This window comes from Lonchura striata, chromosome 6, assembly GCF_046129695.1.
Source record: "Lonchura striata isolate bLonStr1 chromosome 6, bLonStr1.mat, whole genome shotgun sequence".
Lineage (NCBI taxonomy): Eukaryota > Metazoa > Chordata > Aves > Passeriformes > Estrildidae > Lonchura > Lonchura striata.
The window spans coordinates 44,859,447-44,882,271 of record NC_134608.1 but is presented as its reverse complement, the minus strand read 5'-3'; the positions used below and the strand labels follow the sequence as shown (position 1 = coordinate 44,882,271).

Genomic DNA, 22,825 nt, shown 5'->3' with positions numbered 1-22,825 from the left:
GGTCAGAAAAACTCCAAAACCCTCCTGCCCAGTCAGCCAGCAGCACATCTGAGAATCCATCTTCTTCCTCACCACCCAGCTCCAGGATGCATCCAGCTTCTCTCCCCTCCTTGCATGTGCGCAGTGCCTGGCACAACACACAGAGCCCACACATGCAGCAGGCAGCACCCACTGCAGCCCTGCACAGGGCTGTGTGACAGTCCCCAGCCAACATGCCTTGGGTTAAACCCAGGCAATTGGCAGCAGCAACCAGCAGAGCTTGCCTCCACCATGGATGCAGAGGCGCTGCAAAGTCTGTATTAAGCACAACACCAGGCCCCAAGAGCTCTTGTCATTGTCCCCCGTGGAAGTGACAGGCCCCCGAGTGGTGACAGCAACAGCAGCAGATGAGAGGAGGGTGGTTGGGAATTAAGGTTTTCTTTCTTAGACTAACCAGCTTCTTGGCTTCAAAAGCATCTCGCTCATCTCGAAGTTTCTTGTTCATTTCTCTGCTCCAAAGGAAGACACAAGAAAGACATAATGAGATATTTGTCACAAATTAAGTAAACCGCAACATTTGAAAGTTAGAAGAGAAAGAAAGCTTGGGAACAGAGATAAAGATGTTGTTTATAGCCTGACACGTTAGGATTTCCACGTATCCCAGCCGAGGTCATGGGCTCTACATGGTTGCCTTAGCCAGCAGGAAAGGCTAAATTCCTCCAGAGGAGGGATTACCTCGTGAAATAACATAGCCTGTAATGTGCCAGAGCTGGCCAAATTGCACAACTCTGTCTGGACCTAGAAAAACAAGCAGAGTCTAAACACTGCTTGAATAAAATCCTGTAGCTTTCCATGGGAGAAATGAGCACAGTGCTGAAACCTCAGCCCCCTGGAGGCATAAGAGCTCAGCATTTCCCTCCAGCCTTCACCAGTTCTCACCTGAGGAGCTCCAGCTGCCGAAGGAGGCTCTGTTTCTCTTTCTGCATGTTCTTGGAGACTCTAAACACATCTCTGGGCAAAAGGCATTTTAAAATAAGGGGAAATAAATTAATGGGAGAGAAAATGCAAATCCCTCTCTCGAGCACTCATGGTATTCTCAAAGACAAGGGCATGCCTTATGCTTAGGGGAATTCAGAGGAACCAGCACTGTTCTGGGAGCTGGGATGGTTGGGTTGTACCAGAGCTCTCCTGCTCTCCTCCAACATGAGAGCAGGCAACTCATCCTCTCTATTTCCTCAGCTGCTGGAAATGGGAAGGATGCTCACTGCCATCTGGATCTGAAACCTCTCAATGTTTTATATAGGTATTACTAGATTTGACCCAGAAATGGGAACAGAATTGATTAGAAGAGGATCTTTAATGATAACATTATAGAGGGGATGGTGACCTGGAAAATACATAAAGAACCCTCTTTTAGGCTGAGGAACATCTGTATTTTTGTACTGATTTTCTAGAACATGTTAATTTCCCACAAAAGGTAGGCAAGAGTTAGCAATAGCACTCTCTATTTAGGCCCATAAGACTATTGGGATGTTTCTTCTCTTCCTCAAAATTGAAAGGCAATCTTATAATGAGACCAAGACTCCTAACTAGGGATACTTACTCTTTAACTGCTTGCCCACCTTTCCTTCTCTGTCCATGTCTTTGCCCTAACACCCCCTCTTTGCTGTTTTTTTCTCACCTGTCCTTCTGCTCTTGCTCAATCTGAGCCTCTTTCTGGAGCTTCTGTAATTGCCCCTTCACTGCCTCTAGTTCCCATTTGCTTTTCTCCAGCTCTTCCAGCAGGTTTTCGTTCAGGTGCCGGAGCCTTTCGTTCTGCACGCGTGTCTCCAGCTGCTCCGAGTTCAGTGACTGTAGCTGATGTTCCAGCTGCAGTGGGAGAGGAGGAGGAGGAGGGATTAAGCACAGAGGAAGGGCTGTATTTTGTCACAACTGTAAAAACAAGCTAAAAAATCTACAGTCACAACTGTAAAAACAAGCTGAAAAAGCAGATGTAAACAATTAGGCCAAAAACCCCAAAGTTTACAGAGCCACCAGTGGCATCAAGAAGGTGAACTGGAAGGAATTCTCTCTCATGTCAGCACTGGGGAACCAAGCAATGCAATTAGGCTGAGGAAGTGCTTCAGGCAGCAGGAGCAGTCTGATGCTGTCAGGCATTGTAGGACTCAGAGTGCAAATGGGGGTCAAAGGAGGACTGGAAAAATTTGGGTGGAAGCAGGGCTGTGTCTGTTGGGACTTATTAAGCAGAGTTGTTGAAGTGCATCCTCTAGTTCAGGGGCTTCCTGAGCCCATGGCAGCTGAAAGGAGGATACACTGAGGTGCTATGGGCATTTCACACTATACCTGGAAAATGAACTGATTGAGTGGCCTGCTAGAGACAGAACCTTGGGCTAGAGATGTAATTTAAATGCCACCAGGGCAGAGCTGCACTCTAGGTAGCACAAGCCCCCAGCACAACCAACAAGCCTGATTTGGGAAGTTCAAAGCCTGCTGCCATGTACTCAGCCAGTGACTGAATTCCTTACAAATGGCTGGCATAGTCTGGGAAAGAGACAGGCAGATGTAGCAGCCAAAGCTGCCCATCTCAGATGACAAGGAGGACATTCCAAGAGGGATCATAGCGACACTGCAGTATCCAGGCAGCCACACCAGCTAACCAGGGCCCTCTGCTGAAGCTGCTGCTACACAGAAACTCCAGTACCCAACTGAGAACTTACAGCCCAAAATAAAAGCATGCAATCCATGTTTATAACTAGAGAGAAACACCAGGAATCAGGTCTGATCCAGGGTAGCAGGTGGCAGTCAGCCTCCACATTTACACCTTCAGCTTGCCTTTTCTCTCAGCCTACTTTCTCCCCCTCTCAAAAGAAAAATAAAGCAGCACACCACGGCAGAAGATAAAATTCTTTTTTTCTTGCTACCCTTCTCTCTGCCAGCACACATGTACAGCTGTCAAGAGCAGGAATGAACAGATCTGACGTTTCCTAGGTTCCTTGAAACGCAAGCCTCACCTCTCCTCACTGAGGCTAGAAGGGCAAGCCACATCCAGCTTTGCCTGGAGTCCTCCAGTCCTGTGGACACTGGGGAATATTTCAGCAAGACTACATGTTTTGAGCAGTGGAGTTTAGGCTGAAAACCAGCAACCACTGGTTATACCCTTCAGATCTTTCAATAAGCCAGGAATTCAGCTTTATATAAAGCACACCTGCCCCTCCCTAAAAAGCCTCCATCATGCTCAACTATCCCGTTTATGTGTTCTGTCCTTGGAAACGATGCTGTGGAATAGCACCATCACAGTACTGGTCTTAGGCCACAAGAGGGACCCGATTATCCACACAGTTCAGTACAAGCCTCAGTTAAGGGCACCAGAACTGACTATTTGAGTAAGTGTCCATGCAGCCCAAGTGTTCTGCTCTGACCCCCAGCAAGAGCAGATGCTACCTTGGAAGAGCATGCCTGAGTTCCTATGGTCTATTCCCCTCATCTACCCCTCCCATCTATGGTCCCTGAACTAGGGATGCTAGAGGCCACATCTCTGACTATTCTCCCTTTCAACGAATACTTACAAGCCAATTTGTTTGTCCAATTTATTTTTGAACTGCTGATATTGCCTGCCTCTTGGCACCAAAAGTCCACCACTGATCTCTGTATAAAGAAGTGTGTTCTTCTAAATCAAATTCATACTGGTCTCATTGAGTGTCCCTCACCTTTGCTGTTGCAGGACTTGGGGAATAACAGATTTGTGCTGACCTTATCTGTTACTTTTCTGAGTTCATAAAGCTCACCTGTATCTTCTGTCAGTCTCCTTCTCTCCAAAACCTAAAAGTCTAGACTTTCCTCATTTCTCTTCCTAAGACAATTCTGCCATTTTCTTAATATTAGCACTCTGTACCTTCATACTTGAGAAGGACACAGTGGAATTAGAGGAGATCAGAACTGCACACACTGAGGCACATCAAAGATGTGGGCAGCAGGAAAACCACATCCTCTATCTTATTCTCAATATCTTTCTTGATGACACCTCAGTTGTGCAGGCTTTTCCAGCTGCTGGACAATGAGCTGATGATTTCAGAGAAGTGCTGTTTCATCCACATGACAGCTGGGTATCCAAGTGGGATACCCTCAGTCTCCAGCATCTTGTTTCTGCGGGGGGTCACATCTCAGTTCTTGAGACACCAAGGAAAAAGACATCAAGAATGGACCATCCCATACAAATGTCCATGCCAGGGATGGCAGGCTAAAGGGAAGCTTGTGCTTTGATCTTTTATGTGAGTGATTAATCATAATGTCATCAAGTGCCCAAATGCAAGTACACAATATGTACCTCCCCAAGTGTCACAGAACTGTTCACTCTGGGTCATTTTGGAGTAGCCAGAATACAAAAGCTAAAGAAATCTGGCTCTTTTATGTCCATACACACCACAAAAAACTTCAACTTCACAGCTTTCAAAATTTTACCCCATCTTCCTGGCCAGCATTGTACAATTGATAGGAAGATTTCACCAAGAGAACACAAAGCAGATAAGAAAATGCATGAACAAAACATTCACAAAACAGCACTAGAGCTGAAGATGAACCAATTATTTGACAAACCATCTCAACACTTTCAGAGACAGCAGAGGACTTCACTAGCTAGAGCCAAATTTTCTAGTGCAAACCTTCAGCAGCTGGACATCATTTTCCATCAGAAAACACCTGAAAAGAAAGACAGCAAAGGGAGGTGTGCTTTGTTAGAGAGGATTTGGATCCCATTACCTTCTTCTGGCAGTAGAGGATTTTCTCCAGCTCCTGCTCTTTGTTGTGTAGTTCCTTCTGGAGCAGGTTACTCCTGTCATGTCTTAGTGCTTCCTGCAGAGATAAAGACACACAGCTGTGCACAACACCCAGCACAGAGCTGTTCCTTGGCCAGACAAGCCACCATCTCTACTTCAGAACAAAGGAAGTTTGCCTTCAAGCCAAGAGAGAGATAAAGTACCTGGCAGACCAGCCTCTCCCTTTCTGCTTTGATCTGTTGCTCCATTTCTTCATAAAGGCACCTGACTTCTCGATCGTGATCTGACTCCTTCCTACAAAACACAGGTGAACACAGGTCAGGAGAGAAAAAGAGTACAGAAAGGAAAGAGGAGGGTGGAAACAGATTCCTGCTAACAGCTGTGTGGCACTGAGTGGGATTTTAACTAGTCTGAATGTTATGGGTGAGCACTGCTGCAGAGAAAACCCATGGGAATAGACCAAGATAGATATTTCTTACTGTAATAAAATGACTCTTTTACTGGAGCATCCTGTCTCTCGTTGCATCTGAGGCAGGATCCAAGCATCAGCTAGCTCCTGGCAGCAAATGGCCATGATGTTTTTCTTACCTCTTCAATGCTTGTTCCATAGACTCCTTCTCATGATTCACCTCCTTTATGTATGATGAAACACGCAACAGAAACTCTTCAAAATTGGATAAGAGCTCTGGACGCTCCTTTCGTAGGCGAGCCCAGAGCTCCCGAATCTCATGTGGGCTGGAGCAAACATACAGGAGAGAAGGAAAGCAAGAGTTACTGTGTCGTCTTATGGACTGTTATTCCAGCTCCAATAGGCACTCAGGACAGACTGCCATTCTCCTGATGATCTCTCTTGCACCATTTCAGCAGAGAGGGAAACTGGACAGTGACAGAGCATGCATGTGGAGTGGGATCTATTGTGAGGTCAAAATAAAGGAAGTCATCCAAAAGAAGGAAAGAAAAATAATCTAGGAAGCAAACATGGAATGATTGCTTTTCCAAGTATTCATTAATAACACATTTGGTATCTACATCAAGACTTGGAGAAATGAATATTCAGCAAATTTGCTGTGTATTATGGTCAAACTGTTATAGCTTAGAAAGTTTAGCACACATCACTGGTGTTTTTCTTAGACTGTACTGGTGGCTGCTATAGTCCTCCTTATTTTTTTTACAGGTTTGGAAACCGAGGCACAAAAAAGATGCAAATTTGCTCAAGTGACACATCAGGATAACAATGGAGGAGGTCCTGGAAAGCCAAATATGTCTTCTTCTGAACCTGCAATAACGATTACACTGTTTTGACATTTAATTCATGGCAGCTTGAACACAGCACTTCCAAACTTCATTCCCAGTGCCTTGTAAGCCTGCAGCCACCACATCATCTTTCTTTTTAGGGAAGAGCTGTTCTAATTTTTTTTTTACTCATGAAACACTTTAGAAAAGCTGCTTTGAAAGATACAGAATACTGTACCTATAGTCACTATCCAAATAGTTTTTTTTCTTTGCTATGTATTTATCTCCCTTAGTATTTTTTGGGGAAACACACAAGCAAAACAAACCAACCAAAAAGTTTTTTATTTCCTCTGCCAGTTCCGCATGACAGCCTTCTTTTCCTGTCCCAAGTTTAAAAAGTTATAGCACTTTATCAGATCTTAGTATTTTAAATAAAATAACATACTGAGTCCTGTTAGGAAATTAAACTATTTCTTTCTAGAGAAAGCAGTGAAATTTTTTCAGATTCCTGCTCTCACCCCAATTAGCTTCTGTTTGATAGTAGTGCTTTACAACAGCTGGTTTGGCACAAAGATGTGACATGTAGTAGCTACGAAACTCGTTACATAAAACTGCCAGTAAGTGGTCAAAATAAAACACAAGATAATTCCACTTTGGACTTCTGCTTCTCAAAGCAGAGTTATAAACAGTAGAGACTATTTTCCCACAACAGTGGGAACATAAGGCCTTTCACAGTGTCATCCTGTTGTTTGAAGCCTAACAGCTTTCAAGAATTTTTTCCAGACAGAAGTTGTTTATCACTAAAACATGCAGGTGCTTTGCATCACAATGAAAATAAGGAAAAGTGTTTTGTGACAGATGTGCCTCTAAAAGCAGCAAACTCCATCCCTTTCAGCTTCTGTCTCCAATCGTGGCCACCTCCTTCCTTAACCTGGACTGCTTCTTGCAAAATGGCAACACAGTTGGAGTACAAAGCCTGAAAAGAAGGACAGCCACAGATGCAGTTGGGCACTCAAGGCCCTGCAGATGTGCATCAGTAAGAACCAGTTATGCATAATGCCTCATGTTGAAAAGCCTAAAAAAATGACACTGGGGCCTGCAGACTCTACTGGGGCTACATGCAAGGGCATTAGCACCAAGCTCCAAGGCTCACAGGAGCACCCCTTTGCCCAGCTTAGTCTTTCACCCTCTTCAAGATCAGCACAGTCCCAAGCAGCTCCTTGAGCACAGATCCTTCACAGAAACTCTTAGAACTGATTGTCTGAAAATATGTTAACAGTCACACACCGTTTTGGAACGGAAAGCACACTCATCCTCCTTACCTCATCTAACCCTCACATGCTTCTTTTCATTTGCTGCCTGTGCTGGACTTGTATGCTACCAGCTGTTCCATTTTACAGACATGTTATGAGCTTGAATTTGGGAAACTGTGAAAAGCACTGAGCTAAAAGTAACTGGTACCTGATGAGAAAACCCAGACTGCACTGCTTTTGCTACCAAGCATATGAAAACCCAAGGCAGCAGTGCAGAGAACCCAAGCAGTGCTTCAGAGAGCAAGCAGCTCAGTTCACCTCTTTGGTCTTTTCTGGTGCTTTGATGTTTTGGTACTGCAAGATCAAAACAGGGTAGAAGCAATGCCATATGACTCCCCTACTTACTCTTCAAACAACTGGGCTGCTCCAAGTTGCTCCATCATGGAACAGAATCGTTTCTCTTCATCATCATCATCTGCAGGGTCCAAGTCATCTGACCAGCCTGACTCGAAGGTCTCCTCGTGTCTGGAGTGATCCATTCTCCCAGCCCCTTGACACAATTCAATCCCTATTAACTTTCCTGGTGGAAGGTGAAGAGAAGAAGAATAAATAAAGTCGAACTGGATGTCATTGAACAAGCCGCTATTTACATGGCAGCCTGCCAGAGCTCCACGAGAAGCCTCGTGCATGCTGCTGGTGCAGGACACGGCTCCCGGTCAGTGAAGTGCCTCGGTTCCGACGCCCCGAGTGATGCCAGCGTCCGCTCCGCAGCGCTGGGACTGAAGTGTCTGCCAGCCAGCGCAGGCTGCCGGGGCTCCGCTCCCATCCGAGTGCGGGAGCCACCACGCACGGCCTCGGGCCGCCAGCCGCGGAGGGAAGCCAAGCCGCCTTCAGCCGCCTTCAGCCGCCGGCGCTGCGCAGAGCGGCGCTCCGGGCTCCGTCGCCCGCGGCGCCGCACGGACTGCGCCCGGCCCCGACCGCACCATGCTGCAGCTCCTCCGCTTAAAAACAGGAGAGGAGGGGCCCATCAGCCCTTCCTCCTCATTGTGCTACCTCCGTCCCGAGTCCAGCGCTGCGCAACAAGGACTGCCTCCTGCTAGGACCGTGTAGAGCAGAAGGAACTCGCCCTCTAAAAGCACCTCCTCCTGCCCCGTCCCACGTCCAGACGGCTTCCAGCCATCGGGATCTGTTCCGTGCTGAGAATGCCGCGAGAAACTCCTGCTATGCGAGGCATGTCACAAATACGGGTGCTGGGAACAAACCCTTCTCAAAGAAACAAACCAAGCAATCCTATCTAAAACACAGCCCCTCATCTGCATACGGAGGTCAGGCCTCCAGCAGGATCTACTCTTCCTTTCCAAAATACATCTGCTTCATTCAAAAGGCAGAAATGACATCCCAACTACAAGACCGGGAGTCAAGGATGTTCACAGAGCACAGATGAGAACATGAAGCTACTCTAAGTGAAAAATATCCATTGTTATTATACCTCAAGGACTCAACTTTGCTTCTTCTTGCCTCCATCAATCCAGAATTTAGCTGCTTCTCTCCCACTCTACAGTAAAAAAAAAACTTGCAATGTGGAGATCCAGGCCCTATTTAGTTAAAAGCTAATGATCAGACAGTTAATTACGGAAAATGGTTTAGATTAGACACTTTTGATGTCTGTTTTTGAGAAAGAATCATTATGTGTCATTATTTCTCTTTTACAGATGGGAAAATTGAGATGGAGATGGGAAAATTGAGGTAGAGAATGATCTGAAGATTGTTTTGATATCCTAAAAGGAGCAAGGAGCCCTCTCAAGAAGCAGATTTGATTGCAGCTTGAACTGCTTTCCCTCAATTTGCCCCTGCACACTCTATAAGAAATTCAGCCAGGCCAAACTCTTGAGTTAGGAGCAAAGTCTGAAAAAGATTTCAGTGATGCCAGACACAAAGAATAACCATAAAGAAAAGAAAAGCAGAAATCAAGTGCTTTGCCTAGACTGGAGCAAGTGCTATGGAGCCAGGCTGACAACACAGGGTGGTACCTGACAGAAAGAGAAAACTTGCCTACCTCTCCCAGCAATGGCACTGAGGCAGATGCCCTCATGATGCCCATGGAAAAATGCCTCATACAACAAGATTTGAGAGTAACCCAGTCATAACACAGAGGGCACTGTGGATGCCATTGTGCCCAAATGGTGCCCATTTACCTGCTACATATAGTGCTGGACCGAAAGCCCCCACTCCTGACAGGACTCTTGTTTCTGCCAAAGAAGTGGAACCAGACTAGAAGGACAGAGGCACAGGGCAGGAACAAGTGTAGTCAGCAGGCACTTAGTGGAATAAAACCATCCCTGTACAGGCTAGCTCAAGACACAGGTTACTGGATTTATTTAAAGGAAATCTTTGCAACTTGTCCTCTCACAGTGGCTGTTTCTGACCATTCAAATTGCAGCATTAAAAAGCCCTCCCTCCCAAGTTGTAAGAAAGCCAGGAGCAAACACAATCTGAGCAATCAAATTGGACAGCAAAATTCAGGAACCTCTTCCATCACTTCTGAAAAGTCTAAACTACCTATGTTATACTGCTTTGATCTGATCCACTTAACACCTCTGCATGTCCAAGGAAGGCTCTGAGAGATGCAGATTTTCTGAGAGCTGACAAAGCAGATGAGCACCTGTGCTGCTGGGGGAGAACTGTAGTCAAGGATTAGCATTCTCCTAGTGTTTGGAAAAGAAAAAGCAGTAAGAAGGCAACAAAGGCTTATTTGCCAGTGTTCTACCTACCACCAAGACTCCTACTAATGCCCTTGAACAGCATTGCTACCAGCTGGGGACAGTTGCCAAGAGGCTTATTTCCACGCAGATGAACCAGTTTCCAATCAGATATCCAGGCACAGTTTTCAGCATGTACCCTCCCCAGCAGGACACGTTCTGTGCCTGGCTCTACCAGGTAGGCAGGTAACAGCTGTAGGAGAAGGCAGCACAAAGCCTCCAGGAGGGGGATACACACCCACCCTCTCCAATGATGCTCACATGAGCACCAAGCATTGTCCTGCATAGCTGGTGCAGCTTCAGCAGAACCACTGCACCTTGTTTCTTATCAACAAAAAAAAATCCTGTCACAGATGAGCTGCTTTTTCCTTCCTCTGCCTCTGTGCAGTCCTTACCTAGACCCATGCTGAACTCCACAGGTGTCAGGTATCCTTTATTATTCTGTTCCAAGCTGTCAAAAACAGTCTCCAGCTGCTCAGGGGTTAGGGGGAGTTCACTCTGGAGCCGCTGCAAAGACAAAAGAACGAACAAACTTGAGGCTTAGCTCAAGTCTTCCTTGTGACTGTCCCTGCCATCCTCAGCTCTGGCCCACAGCAATGTGCCCTTCCAGCACTGCATCCTGCCCAGGCTGCAACAGTCTGCCAGCAGAGCTGAGTGATGACACAAGCACCTGTCTGGAGTCATTGATATGTTGATTTTTTGCCATTACTGGATGATTCAACCAGGACTTCAGAGAGGGAACTTCAGGTTATTTTGTTTGGAGAAAGCTCATCCTGCTTCCTCTCCCACTACAGAGGCACTGTCTGTAGCTCACTGCCTGCCTCCATCTGTTCCTGCTTGGAGGTGGCACTGCCAGCCTCCTGTGACCGCTGCTGCTCCCAGGAGAGCTCTGGGCACACCAGGTACCAGCTCCATCTCTTTGGCCAGGGAGGGAAGCCAGACTTGTGGGTGTCTGGATTCAGTTCCAAGCTCTTGCAGATCCAAAAGGAAACGTTCAGTCCATAATAGTGAGTTGGCTTTCCTCTGTCACCTTCTGCCTGCTGGGACTGTATCACTATTCCCATGGACAAGGAGCAAAATAATTCCCCTTCATAATGTGCGTCCAGAGCACCTAGTGTGGAGAGGCACCCAAAGAAACAAATAACAAAGGGGTGTAGGCTAAATCCTTGCAACTGTCCATTTAACATGCAGCTTTAGATAAAAACGTAATAAAAATTTATTAATAAAGCTATAAAAATTAAGTATCACACAACCCAAAGCAAAGTGAGTCAATATTTAAAGTGGCATTAACCTGTCAAGTGTTATTTACAGATGTGAGGAGAGATGGGGCAGGAGAAAAACAACCCACATGTAACCTTCTGATAAACCTTTAAAACAAAAGTCACTAAGGACTACAGGGAATTTGTTAACAAGTACTTTTGTAACAGAAAGCAGCAAAACACATAATTGTAGAGCAAAGTTATAGTTCAGTTCTAAGGTGAGTTTTTGGATTAGACTTTAGCTGTGATTGTATAACTTTGTTGTCTCAACTTTTTGAGAGGTTGAATTGCTCATTATGTAGGTTTTTGGGCAGCTTGTTTTGGGGTTTATTTTAGTTTGAACAAAGATTTTTTTTCCTTCCAGATTTCCCATCCACTGCATGCTTGATGTTTGTAAGAATGGTCATAACTTTTTTTATTTTATTCATTCCTTAAAAATTTTGAATTGCAGTCCCACTTGTCCCAGGAATTCCCTGGAGGTGTTAGGCCCTCCTGGGAGCTTTAGTTCCTAGCAGCTGTCTGCGCCAGAGTGTGGTTCTTAGAAGTCTGAATAAGACAGAGGCCACTGCACACCAACACTTGCCAAGAGTGGAGGCGTACCATACTGTCCCCTGTTTTGCCGCCCATGACTTTTACAGATCCTCCCAGAACCAGAGGAAGGTTTTTTTTCCCCTCACCTGCATGTCCACCTTGGTGATAAACCCCTTCTCATCCTTGTCACACAGCTGGAAGAGCTCCCTTGCCTTCTCAAGCATCTCCACCTGCACATCTTCCAGTCTGCTCATTTGGCTGGGAGGAGAAACACGAGGAGCCATCCCATCCTCCTCACCCCCTTCCTCTTTTCCTTCCCAGCGGACGTATCCCAAGACCACTCCACTCTGGTTCTCCATCTTCTCAAAGTCTTTTTCCCCTGGGCAGGGCCAAACACAAGAGCTGTGGGACAGGAAACAGAGAAAACCCAGTCGAACATGACCCACCATTTCCAACCCACACATGATATAGTTAAATGCCTCGATGGTTGAAACAACAATATTCAGCACCTATATCTGGACAAAATACTTTTGAAATCCCCTCCAACCCAGAATACTCCATGGTTCTATGAACTGAGCAGAGGGAGGAAAGAAGTTTGTGTCAGAGACACACACCACATGTAGATAAACCCTGTACACAACATGGGTGTGCTAAGCCTTCCACACATGTTAATCCTCCACCCTGCACCCAGCAAGGCAGCTCTGTTGCCATCTCTTCTCCTCTGCCTCAGACCCACAGTACAGTCCAAGCTCTTTGCTGGTGAAAGTCAACTGCCAAGGGAAGGTTTCAGTGGAGACAAGAGGGTGGGAAGGGAACATTAAAGCACACAGGTAAATCTGCATAGGAGCACAGTGATAGTCCCACATCAGCTAAGATGGGGCTCAAATGCTGTGAGCTGTTCCTCTCTGGTCTTGGTTCCTCTGACAATAAAGTGTACTTTTCCTTCTCTTGTTGCTTTTCTGCACCACACCTTCGAGCACCAAACCTGCATTAAAACTGCAAAAACCCAGAGCAGGATGAGAGCAGATAGGAGGATGATCTGTGCAAGTGACAGAAGAAAGAGAAGAAGAATGTAAGAATGTCACTGCCAGCCCTCTCCCAGCCAGGCCTTCCACCTCTGACATTTTCTTGTTAACGCTTTCCAAATAGTAGCTCCATCTTTTTTTTTTTTTTTTTAATGCTATTACAGTACAAAGAAAGGTCAGACAATTCCTACACTGGAAAAAATTTAATAAGCTGGGCACTCCTGACCTCTTGCCTTCAAGCTTCTGTTTTGAGAACTCATGAGCTGCCAAAGAGAATTTTAATCTGAAACATTCACCTTTATAGGAAGGAAACCACAAAACTATGGAGACATTTCAGAGGCCAAAGAAAATAGTTCCCATCACTTACAAGTACCTAAAGCAAAAAGGAAGGGAAGCACCCATTTAAGCTTAGCACTGTGATGGTAAAAATGCCTACAATGCATCCCTACACCAAGCCACCTTCTTACTTACTGATCCCATGGAATCAGACACCTTCTCCAGACAGCTTCTCTTCAGCAACACCACCACATTTTTGAAGCCCTGTTGCACTGGTTGCTTTAGATTTCTCCGTCTGCAGAACTGTTTTCTGCATTACAGGGCAGAAGTGAGCTATGCAAGCAGGCTGAGAGCTGATTAAAACATTGCTGGACAAAGAGGGCTTGAGGGCTGGGTTGCTTGCGTTTTTTTAACCTCCAAGAAATTAAAAGCCACGCACAGATGCCACGATAACAAACAAACAAAATCTGTTTGCACTCTTGTTACAATGGAAGGATAAAGAGCACGATGGCCAGGAAGAATGTCACATGCGAGAACGATACGAAACTGACACAAAAGGAGACGGCAATTACGCCCCACGCTCTTTGACTCCGTTTATTACTGCTGGTCCCTGAGCCAGCGGGTGGTTCTGCTTCACAGAACAAGCAGAACGCTTCATTCCCCCTTTCAAATCGGTGTTTTTCCAGGGCACGTCTGTTTCAAATAAATATCTGCTCAAGCAACACTAAACTCCGCAGAAGACTACCTATAAATGGGTACTATTATGTTTCTAGTCAAGTAAACATTCCTGGCAAGCAATGGACACAGAGTTGGACCCAACCTTTGGGGAATACAGCAGAGGAAAGAAAGGGAGAAAGCATAAAAAATAAGGAGGGAGACCATGTCTTTGTCTTTTGCTCTTTCTCAAACAAACCCTCCTAGCAAACATCTTTTGTTTTGTGGAGCCAACACAGCAAAATTTGGAGATTAAAGTTAGATTCTGTACATTAGCTGGATGGTCATCTTGCTTTTCATGGGCAAGTAAGAGTGGTAAAGCTGGCCTTGAAAGAAAAACAAAAAAAAAAGGACCCAAATATCTTATTTTTCCTAGATTTTTCAGGTGATTATGGTGAGGAATAACAGCCACACCAGTGAGTGATAATTATTGGCTTCTATAGGTCACCTTCCTTAAGGTTTTTTCCAGACCCATTCCTTTTGCAAAGATACAGCCTCAGCACAAGCAGCACCCTGTTCCATACAGCAGCAGGGGTAGAAAGCAAAAGGGATTTCAAAGCAAGAGCCGTGACAGGATTGTAGAAAATAGCCAGAATAAGAAAAGGCACAAATAAGCAAAATTTTCTGAAACATCCCTTTATCTGCCTAAGAGACACTGAGAACCCCAGAAGAAAAGATGACCTTACTTTCTTATTATCAGCTTCATCAGTTCTAGAGCAGCCCACACAGTCTCCCCAGCTTTGCTGCAGCAAACAAAAGATGGTGCAAGGAGGATGTTCTGTTCTCTCTCAGAGACATTTTTTTGAAGCTGAAATCCAACCCATTACATCCCTACCTCTAGCATTTCCTCATTTTATCAAAAGCCCAGCTGCACTGTAGCTCCCAAACACTGGCTGAGTTAAAAGCCTCTTAATTAGAAGAGCTGACATGGGAGCCTGACATGGACAAAAGTCTGAAAGGATTTCACTCATGTAAAAGACCAAGCCCATTAATTCAGTGGTCAGAGCAGGAAGTCTCTTGTCCAAGCTGCTTCAAGTGGCTTCAAGCCAGATGTGGCTTTTTCAATGGTGAGACAGCACTTGTAGAGGAACAATGAAGCAAATAAGAGAGAGCCCAGGAAGCAAAATACATTGCAGCTCTGATGGACTTCTCTCCCAGAAGCTGTGACTGAGAAATTCTTCCTCTCTGTCCCCGTTTGTAAGGGTACTGCATGGTGCAGGTGGGGCACAAAGCAGATCTCAGTCTAACAAGTGCTGTCATACCTTCCTTAGTTACAGATCATCAATGCAAAGGACTGGGGCAGCAGCTTCATCAGCATGATGCACAACATCACAGAAGGACCACTTTGAAAGAGACTGAGGTCATTGGAGTACCAGAACTGTGGACTGATATATAAAAGTGAGGCAAACAGAGTTGGCTTAAGTGCAGAAAGATTAGCTTGGGAAGAACCATTTTTTCCTAACACAAGGGGCAAAGGCAGAGAAGATACGTAGAGGCAGCTAATGCTTTTGGTAAGGCAAACCTGCCAGGCTCTGCCAGAGAGATGAAGTCAAGCCACCTCCAGTGACAAAGCCAGTGGTTGTTACCAAAACTTCTTGTCAGGATTAGTTTCTCCAGGTCCCTTCTGGCAGGAAAAGGTCAGCACCAGCAAGAATCAATTTCCACACCTAACCTGGAGCCAGGGCAATCTCTGCATCTTGAGCTGCTGATTTCCATCATAAAAAGGTGTGCAATGGGTCACAGCAGAGTTGGTCTAGCCCAGCATCCTGCCCTCAACAATGGCTTTGAATGGCTTGGTGAAGGAAGAGTTACAGCAGGGCAAGCAAAGAGAAGAATTCCCTGAAGACATCTGCCAACTAATAGCCACTGTCAGCCTGGGGCAGTTCCTGAGCCACAGTCCCTTCCCTATCTTCCAAGACACTTGTCCAGCCTCCCTTTGAAACTGCCTGAAAGCATTCACTGTTGCCATGAACATGCTGATAGAAATGGGGTGCCTGCTGCAGCCAGTGGGTGCTGACAAAGCTTTGTGAGACTATTCCAGTTTTCTGGGTACACAGTTCAACCAGCATCAACTCCATGAGAGATGGAGTCCTAACTTCAAACAAGCCCTTCACCTCTGGGAACTGTGTTGGAGACCAAAAGCTCCTCTCCCAGGATCTGGAAGATATAATGGGAAGATGGGAGTGCCAGGGACCCAGATAGGGCTCCGACTGCCCTGGTCAGCAATGTTCTTCTTGAGCCCTGTCTTCCCCCACCCCACAGGTTTGGCTGCCTATGCTCAAGGTCAGCTCTGATACTGCACAGTTCAGGTTTGGGCAGTGTCCAACAGCTGAAAAACCTGATCCAGAGCTATGGATTATACCAGGTAACTCCTGCCTTAGTTAGTATGTTCTGGGGCTTAGCAAGCAAAAATTCACTTGCTCCTGCAAGGCAACTTTCCCAGAGCCTGGAAAGCAAACACAGGTCTTCTCAGACACAGCACAGAACAGGAAATTGCCTGTCATAAAGGCAGCTCGCACCAGCTCCTGCATTTTTACACTGAGGAAACTCAGACCAGTCTTACATGACTATTTTAACTACCTAAGGCATAGACTGAGGTTTGTCCTCTGCAAAGCTGTAGCAGAAAGTTAGCTGGCTCCCATGGGCTTGGCATTGTTTAGGAAAAATCATAAGACTTGAATTTTAATCCTGACTCAGCTGGCCATGTGGCCATGGGTAAGTCACATCACCTGCCTATGCCTATAGACTGTCAGCTCCTCCAGTTTGCTTCCTGATGCTTGTGACAGCAGGCACTTTAAGATTCAATATCTGAAGACTGATTATTACACATGAAACTCAAGCATCCAAATAGTTTCAAAGCCTCAAAGCTGAAGAATGAAAAACTAGAACAGAGAAACTGCAAATTTCAACAAACAGAACAGACACAAACTGCTTTTCCTGGAAAAGGGTGGTACTATTTTCAAGGTAGCACTACAAGGTCATAATTTCCAATTTATTGCATAAAAAAAATCTCCTCTTCTAGCTGTAAGCAGTGCTAAAGAGGTACAGGAAAGTCACGGATAAAATGCTATCAACAGCCAAGCCCTTATCTAGGTGACCCTGACCACCATGTGCACATGACAACTTTGGGGTGTTGGGCTTTTTTCGTTTTTTCCATAGCCTGATGAGAATGAGGAAAGGCAAGTGAGGAGTGCAGCCAAATTTCCACAGCTGGTCCTTAGATGACCCTAGTCACTGCAATGCATTGTGCATGCACTGACTACACTGCATTCCTAGCAGTCCTCCCCAGTGCAAGACAATGAAGCAACAGTTAATGAAGGAAGGAAAAACTAAGCACAACTGGCTGAGTGACTTACCCAGGATTACAGAACAAGGCCAGTGTTTGGGTCCTGTAGAGGGAACCTGCAAGGGAAAGCTTTCCTGTACCACTGAACTTTTAGTGACAGAGTGGTAGAAGGGAAAAATCAAAGAAGAATCATTATAGGTGTACCACAAACTAAAGTGCTCAGATACTTGCTGGGAGATTTCCCAAAAGACATCCTCCTGTATCACTGCCTAAGACAATATTATTAGAAACAACAAAACCACCCCCATATTAAAGCTAAATATTTAAGCCATTTATTTAAACAAACCAGAACACACACCCTTTCCTTTCTACTCCTGATGCAGAAAAATAAGTCTTACAGTTCCAAAGGAAGGAATTCACCAGGTGTTTAGGCACACAGTGATCACACTCCTGGTGCATAGACTGGACAAGACAGGTTTGATCCCATACATGAGAAGATACTACACAGAGGAGATGAGGGGCTGGATAAGGGATCACTGCAGCAGAAGGCTGTTGCTCCAGCACATTAAAATGCACAACAAAAGCAGGCCAAGATATAGCAAAGCATTTGTTGCTTGGTCATGGAATGGAAGCATCACTCAGGAGCAGGTGAGCAACAGGTAAGTTTTACAAGAAAAGGGCAATAAAAACTTTATGGGTCCTTATACCATTTTATATGAAACATATGTCACTCGTTCTGGTCTACCTACCTTTTGCTCCCAAGGTTTTGAAAGCTAGCAATTGCTATAAAAAGTGCTCGTTGTAGATCACAGTCACACCTACAAATCCCAGATTTTACAGCACTGTGAGATTCAGTGATCAAATATATGTATTTACAGTTATTGCCCTAGTTGCATGCAAAAAGCACATATGTATTGACAAAAATCCCAGCCATACAAAGGTGACCAGGTGAAGGTAGAGCAGAAATCTTGCCAGGGAAAGTCACTGACTGTTGTGACAAACAGGTTTCCACAGATGCTGAATTTCCAAAAGCTGCCCAAAGGACCTGGGTACTCACTTGATGAAAGGCTCTGCCAAGGCTCAGCCTGAAAAGGCTGGGAGAAGGACAAAAAGAAAGTAGTTATTTCTCTAATGTACTTTGTTCAAAATTAATTTTGCTGTTTCCCTTCTCTCGGAAATTTGTTTCCGTTGTTTGGAATTTGTTTGGGTGGTTGTTGGGTTCTCCCTTCCCAAAGGGAATGGCAGGAAAAGAAATACACTGAAAAATGAGAAAAACATCAATTGTTCTGTGAAAGTTCTTTTCTTTAAAAACGCCTAAGAAACCCATACACACCCTGAGCAGAAAGCCTGAAATCAGGTGTTCATATCTAGACCTACACTTTACTCTCTCTCTTTTTATTGCCTGCACTTGACTGTATCCCTTTAAGGAAACAGGAACAAATCCAGGAACCTTTGTGTTGTTTATTCAGCAGGGGATTAGCCTAGCCTGAAAGCCATGATCTAACCCCTACTGCCATATCTTGGATTACTTCATCGTGGGATATGCCAGTAGGATACCGAGGTACATCCCAGAAACACCACAGATTCAAGAGCCTTTGTCATTCTGAAGAGCAACTTAAAAAGAGGCTCTGCTGCAATTCACTATTTCCCTTACCAAAGATCATCAAAGAGCAATTATCAACTTCATTAACAACCTCTTGATCTTTGCTAAAAAAATCTTGCCATGGGGAAAGTTGTTTGATTCAGACTCTAGGTCTTATCACCAAGCAACCTGAGAGTGGTAATGGTTCTCTTTTTCCATTTCAAGAGGTGAACAAATAAACTTATTAAATCTGCACTCACTCATGCTTCCCGATTCCACAGCACAACAGAAACCACCGACTGTGCCAAGAACTATCAACATAAGCAGTCTGGAACACAGATAGGTATCTACAGCATCCCAAAACAACATCCTTCACCCCAGAAATTGCCACAAATCCTCCACCACACCCTCATGCTGTTCCCCAGCTTTGGCACCACCAGCTTTGCAGCTCTCTCACACTGGTACAACATTGGCACAGCAAACAGTGAGGGAGAGTGTTTGCACTGGAACCTCTCCTACTAATTGGGCTTTTGGCTTTGCTGGGTTGTTTTGCTTTGGGAATGGAGAGAGAAAGCATCAGTTTTTCCTCTAATAATATTTGGGCCAAGAGTTAATTCTCAGCAATTAAAAACAAAATCCAAACCACATTTTTTCCATAAACAGCTAATGATATTGGATCTGTCAGTGTGACTAGCACACAGCTGATTTCTCAGAAAATGAAGAGCATGCCTGCAATAAGACATGACAAATAACAACAGCTTCCTTTACTTTATAAAAACTAACAGGTTTATTGAAACTTTTCTCTAAAGAGACAGAACAAAGCATTACATCACATAAGGAATCATATACTGCAGCATTAGCTAAACATCACTAGCAATACTGTGAAGTTGGAGGTAGGTGCTGCTTGGAGTTCAGCAATCAGAAATTAGATCATGCCTAACACCAAGTATGTTGACAACAGAATATCTACTCTGTGGGGGATACCTACAGACCAGGCAGGTAGGCAAGAGGCAAAGAGACTTTATTTGCCAGCCCAGATGTGGGAAAAAAAGGATAGAAGACAGAGGACTTGGTGCTTGACATCAGATACACTGGATCATTTTTGATTCAAAGTAAAAACTGAGCACTGAGAGCCCAGGCTAAGGAGACCCCTACACTCTTCTACTCCTCTTTTCCAGGGGTTGTTGAGGCAGGTAGGAATGCCCCATAAGGAAGACAAGATCCAAATTTAATCTGGCATGTAAAGCTCTTCAAGAAATGACAGAAATCCAGGGCAGATCCTCAGCTTGTTTAATGGAACATGAGTGGCAACTCCCTCCTGCCTTACCTGCCCCTTTAGAGAAGGGAGCACTTGCATGCAGAGCAGGTTGTATCAGAGACAACAACCAGGATTCAGCACCCTTCTGCTGGGCTCATGCCACCTTTTACTGAACAGCTAAGGTGTCACTGAGCTAAAAAGGACCTGAGCTGCTGCAGCTCAGCAGGGACACATCAGGAGAAAGGCTGCTGAGGAGACTCCTTTCACACCCTGCAAGCAGCAGAGGCACCAAGTACATGAGGCTCTTCCCCAGCCCTCAGGAATGCAACCATGCTTGGTGTCCTGCAGACAAAAATTCAGGATGAAAGCAGGCACAGCTCAGTCCTCTGCTGCTGGAGGGCCAGACACATTTCATCAGTGTTCTTGAAGTTGTCTAAGGCAAAAATATGTAGAAACAGCCTTTTGCTTAATAAGTGGATAAAAGATTCTAAAGGATACACAAAGCTTCAAATGCTAAAATTTGGGCATTGTGGAGTTGTCTGTGTAAACAATTCCTGAATGGCAGAGATGGTGAAGAATTCAGTCACTGCTTCCTTTAAGAAAAGAATCCAGGAGCCGAAGATTAAGCTGGTGATGGTACTTGCACATCAAATAGGAGGAATCACTTCTCTGTAAAGCCTTTGAATGTGTCACCTCACTGACATGAGGTGCTGAAAATGTCACAGGCATTTCATGAGCTGCAGAAGCGGCTGTTTTGTTCTGCTCTGAGTTCGTCCTTGAAGGACTATTACAAAAAATAGCTGGTTTGGGGAAAATGTTCTTTTCCACAAATAGCTAAAAGAGTGTCCTAGGAGAGAATCATCCCATTTTTATGCTGGGAAGATGAAAGTATCAGCCATTAGCTCCTGTAGGAGACACAGGGCTGGTTCAGCCTGTTCCTCAACATGAATATAGGCTGCTCTCACATCTGCACAAACCCCCCTTCAAAGTACGTGGAATCTTTGACCCAAAGGACCACGCATTTGCTGCATTTTCACCAGCAAAAAGTCTAATGAACTGGACTCGGTACTTCGACAGCCAAAGGCCAGGCTTCTCCCCACAACTGTTATGGCCACCACAGGCATAGAAATCCACTCAGTTCTTCCTCTGAGTCCTCAGATTCTAGCTGCCTATGTCATACCAGAGCAAAGATTTTCCTTGCCAATAAGATGCTGAATCTCTCCATGACAACCTCACACCTGGTCTGGCCTCAGCAGGATCCCTCCTGGGCTGCTGTTACATATGCACCCTCACCCAGCAGAGTCACTGTTTAAGTCAGTCACACTCTTCAAGGCTTATTCTGAGTAGTTTTCATCTCTGTTGGAAGAGGGAGAAACATTTGGTTTTGCTTCATGGAGGATGAGCTTCCTGCCACCCAGCCTCAGGATGCTCAACAAGAAAAGTGTTCATGGCTTCCTCCAGGTGATTCCCAATTTTGTATTGCCACTTCTTTATTAAATTTCCCAACAGCCACCCACTGACTTGAGCACAGGTCCCTCCTGGCCAGCTGCAAGTTTTCCTCAGCCACTTCAGTGCCCTCTTTGTACCAAGGCTAAAAATCCTGTGACAATATCATCTCACCTGGAGTACCACAGGTGTGAGCTCAGAGAAGTGCGCAAGAGCCTCACCTTTGTTGATCAAGATCCTTTGTCTTGAAATTGGCCTCACACAAAGAAAAATTCATAGTCTTATGTTGTCCTCAGTTGCTCCCCCAGCACGCACAGATACAATATCAAACCACAATATCAGACTGCCCAATCCTCTTCTCCTTCCCCCTTTCAAAAGAAAAACTTCTTTTTGGTAAAACATTCACACTGTTTACCGAATACATGTGGTAAACTGTAAATTCTTCTCCAGCTGAGCCAGCAAGTTCTCTGCTACCCAGAGGGCTGGATACAACTGCTGAAGGGATGCGAGAAATTCAAGCATATTTTCCTCATCCCAAGAAGTTCTCCTCCAATATTTTGAGAGCTGGACACCACTATCACACCCCCATAATATTTTCTAGGCTACATGTTAGCAGTGGGATCAGCAGGAAAAGCTTTACCTCACTGTTCTGAACTTGCAAGATTCACTTAAAAAACAAAAAAGGTTTGCAAATATTTACAAGTAGGAATGAGTATGGATAGGATTTTAGGCACCACAGCTCCCTGTACAAGTATCTCTCTAGCTGATGCTGTATTGGTTTTGCCCAGGAGGGATGCATGGACAGTTTGACCTTTCTGCAAATGTAGTTAGAACAACAAACAGAGCTGAGGCAGGTGGGTGAAGCCAATTTCCAAGAAGATGATTAACCCATTCTCTGCCTCCCAGAGAGGAAAACTGCCCTATGCACAAGTGTGTGACACTTGGTTATCTCTCTCACCTCTTGCCAAGAGTAAGGTAAAGGTAAAAATTCGCTCCTTCCTGTGAGCTCAGGAGGTGTTGACTATGCTGTGCAGAACACCACTCCTGAAATGCCAGTGTAACCTATGCACTAGAAAAGGGTGAAGTCCATGCCCTGAGCAGAGACACTGCTTGGCTGTCACATCATTGAGGGGAGCACAGGTAAAGTCTTGAATCCAAATACCACCACTCCCCCTCCCAAAAGAAGAAAGAATTGGTCCAAATGTGCAAGAATTCCACAATCTAGTACAAGATACCAGAAATATCCTCTCCTTTCCTCATTCAGAGGGGACAATCACAACAAAGTACTAAAAGCCTCAGACTTCTACAAGACAGAAAACTAGAGAATGTTTTGAGCAGCCACAAGCCTTGAGCTTCTCCTCCACAAAGCAGAATAACACTGGCATGTGAAGGGCACCTGTTCCTGGCATACCAGGCACAGCTTAGTGCAAAGAGCAATCAAGGCAAGTAACA

General features: G+C 45.1%; 1 protein-coding gene across 2 annotated transcripts in view; it reads right to left on the bottom strand.

The window, feature by feature from the left end:
- CRACR2B (calcium release activated channel regulator 2B) overlaps positions 1–22,825 on the bottom strand; it is a 45,933-nt gene that overhangs the window by 14,671 nt on the left and 8,437 nt on the right. For both annotated transcript variants that reach the window (XM_077784242.1, XM_077784241.1), the window contains exons 2-10: positions 11,933–12,188; positions 10,392–10,503; positions 7,643–7,817; positions 5,340–5,486; positions 4,955–5,045; positions 4,735–4,827; positions 1,661–1,848; positions 919–990; positions 434–488 (exon numbers count right to left, since the gene is read on the bottom strand). In XM_077784242.1, the coding sequence (XP_077640368.1) occupies positions 434–488; positions 919–990; positions 1,661–1,848; positions 4,735–4,827; positions 4,955–5,045; positions 5,340–5,486; positions 7,643–7,817; positions 10,392–10,503; positions 11,933–12,145 (1,146 nt within the window). In that variant the 5' untranslated portion in view covers positions 12,146–12,188. The remainder of the gene's footprint in view (positions 1–433; positions 489–918; positions 991–1,660; positions 1,849–4,734; positions 4,828–4,954; positions 5,046–5,339; positions 5,487–7,642; positions 7,818–10,391; positions 10,504–11,932; positions 12,189–22,825) is intronic.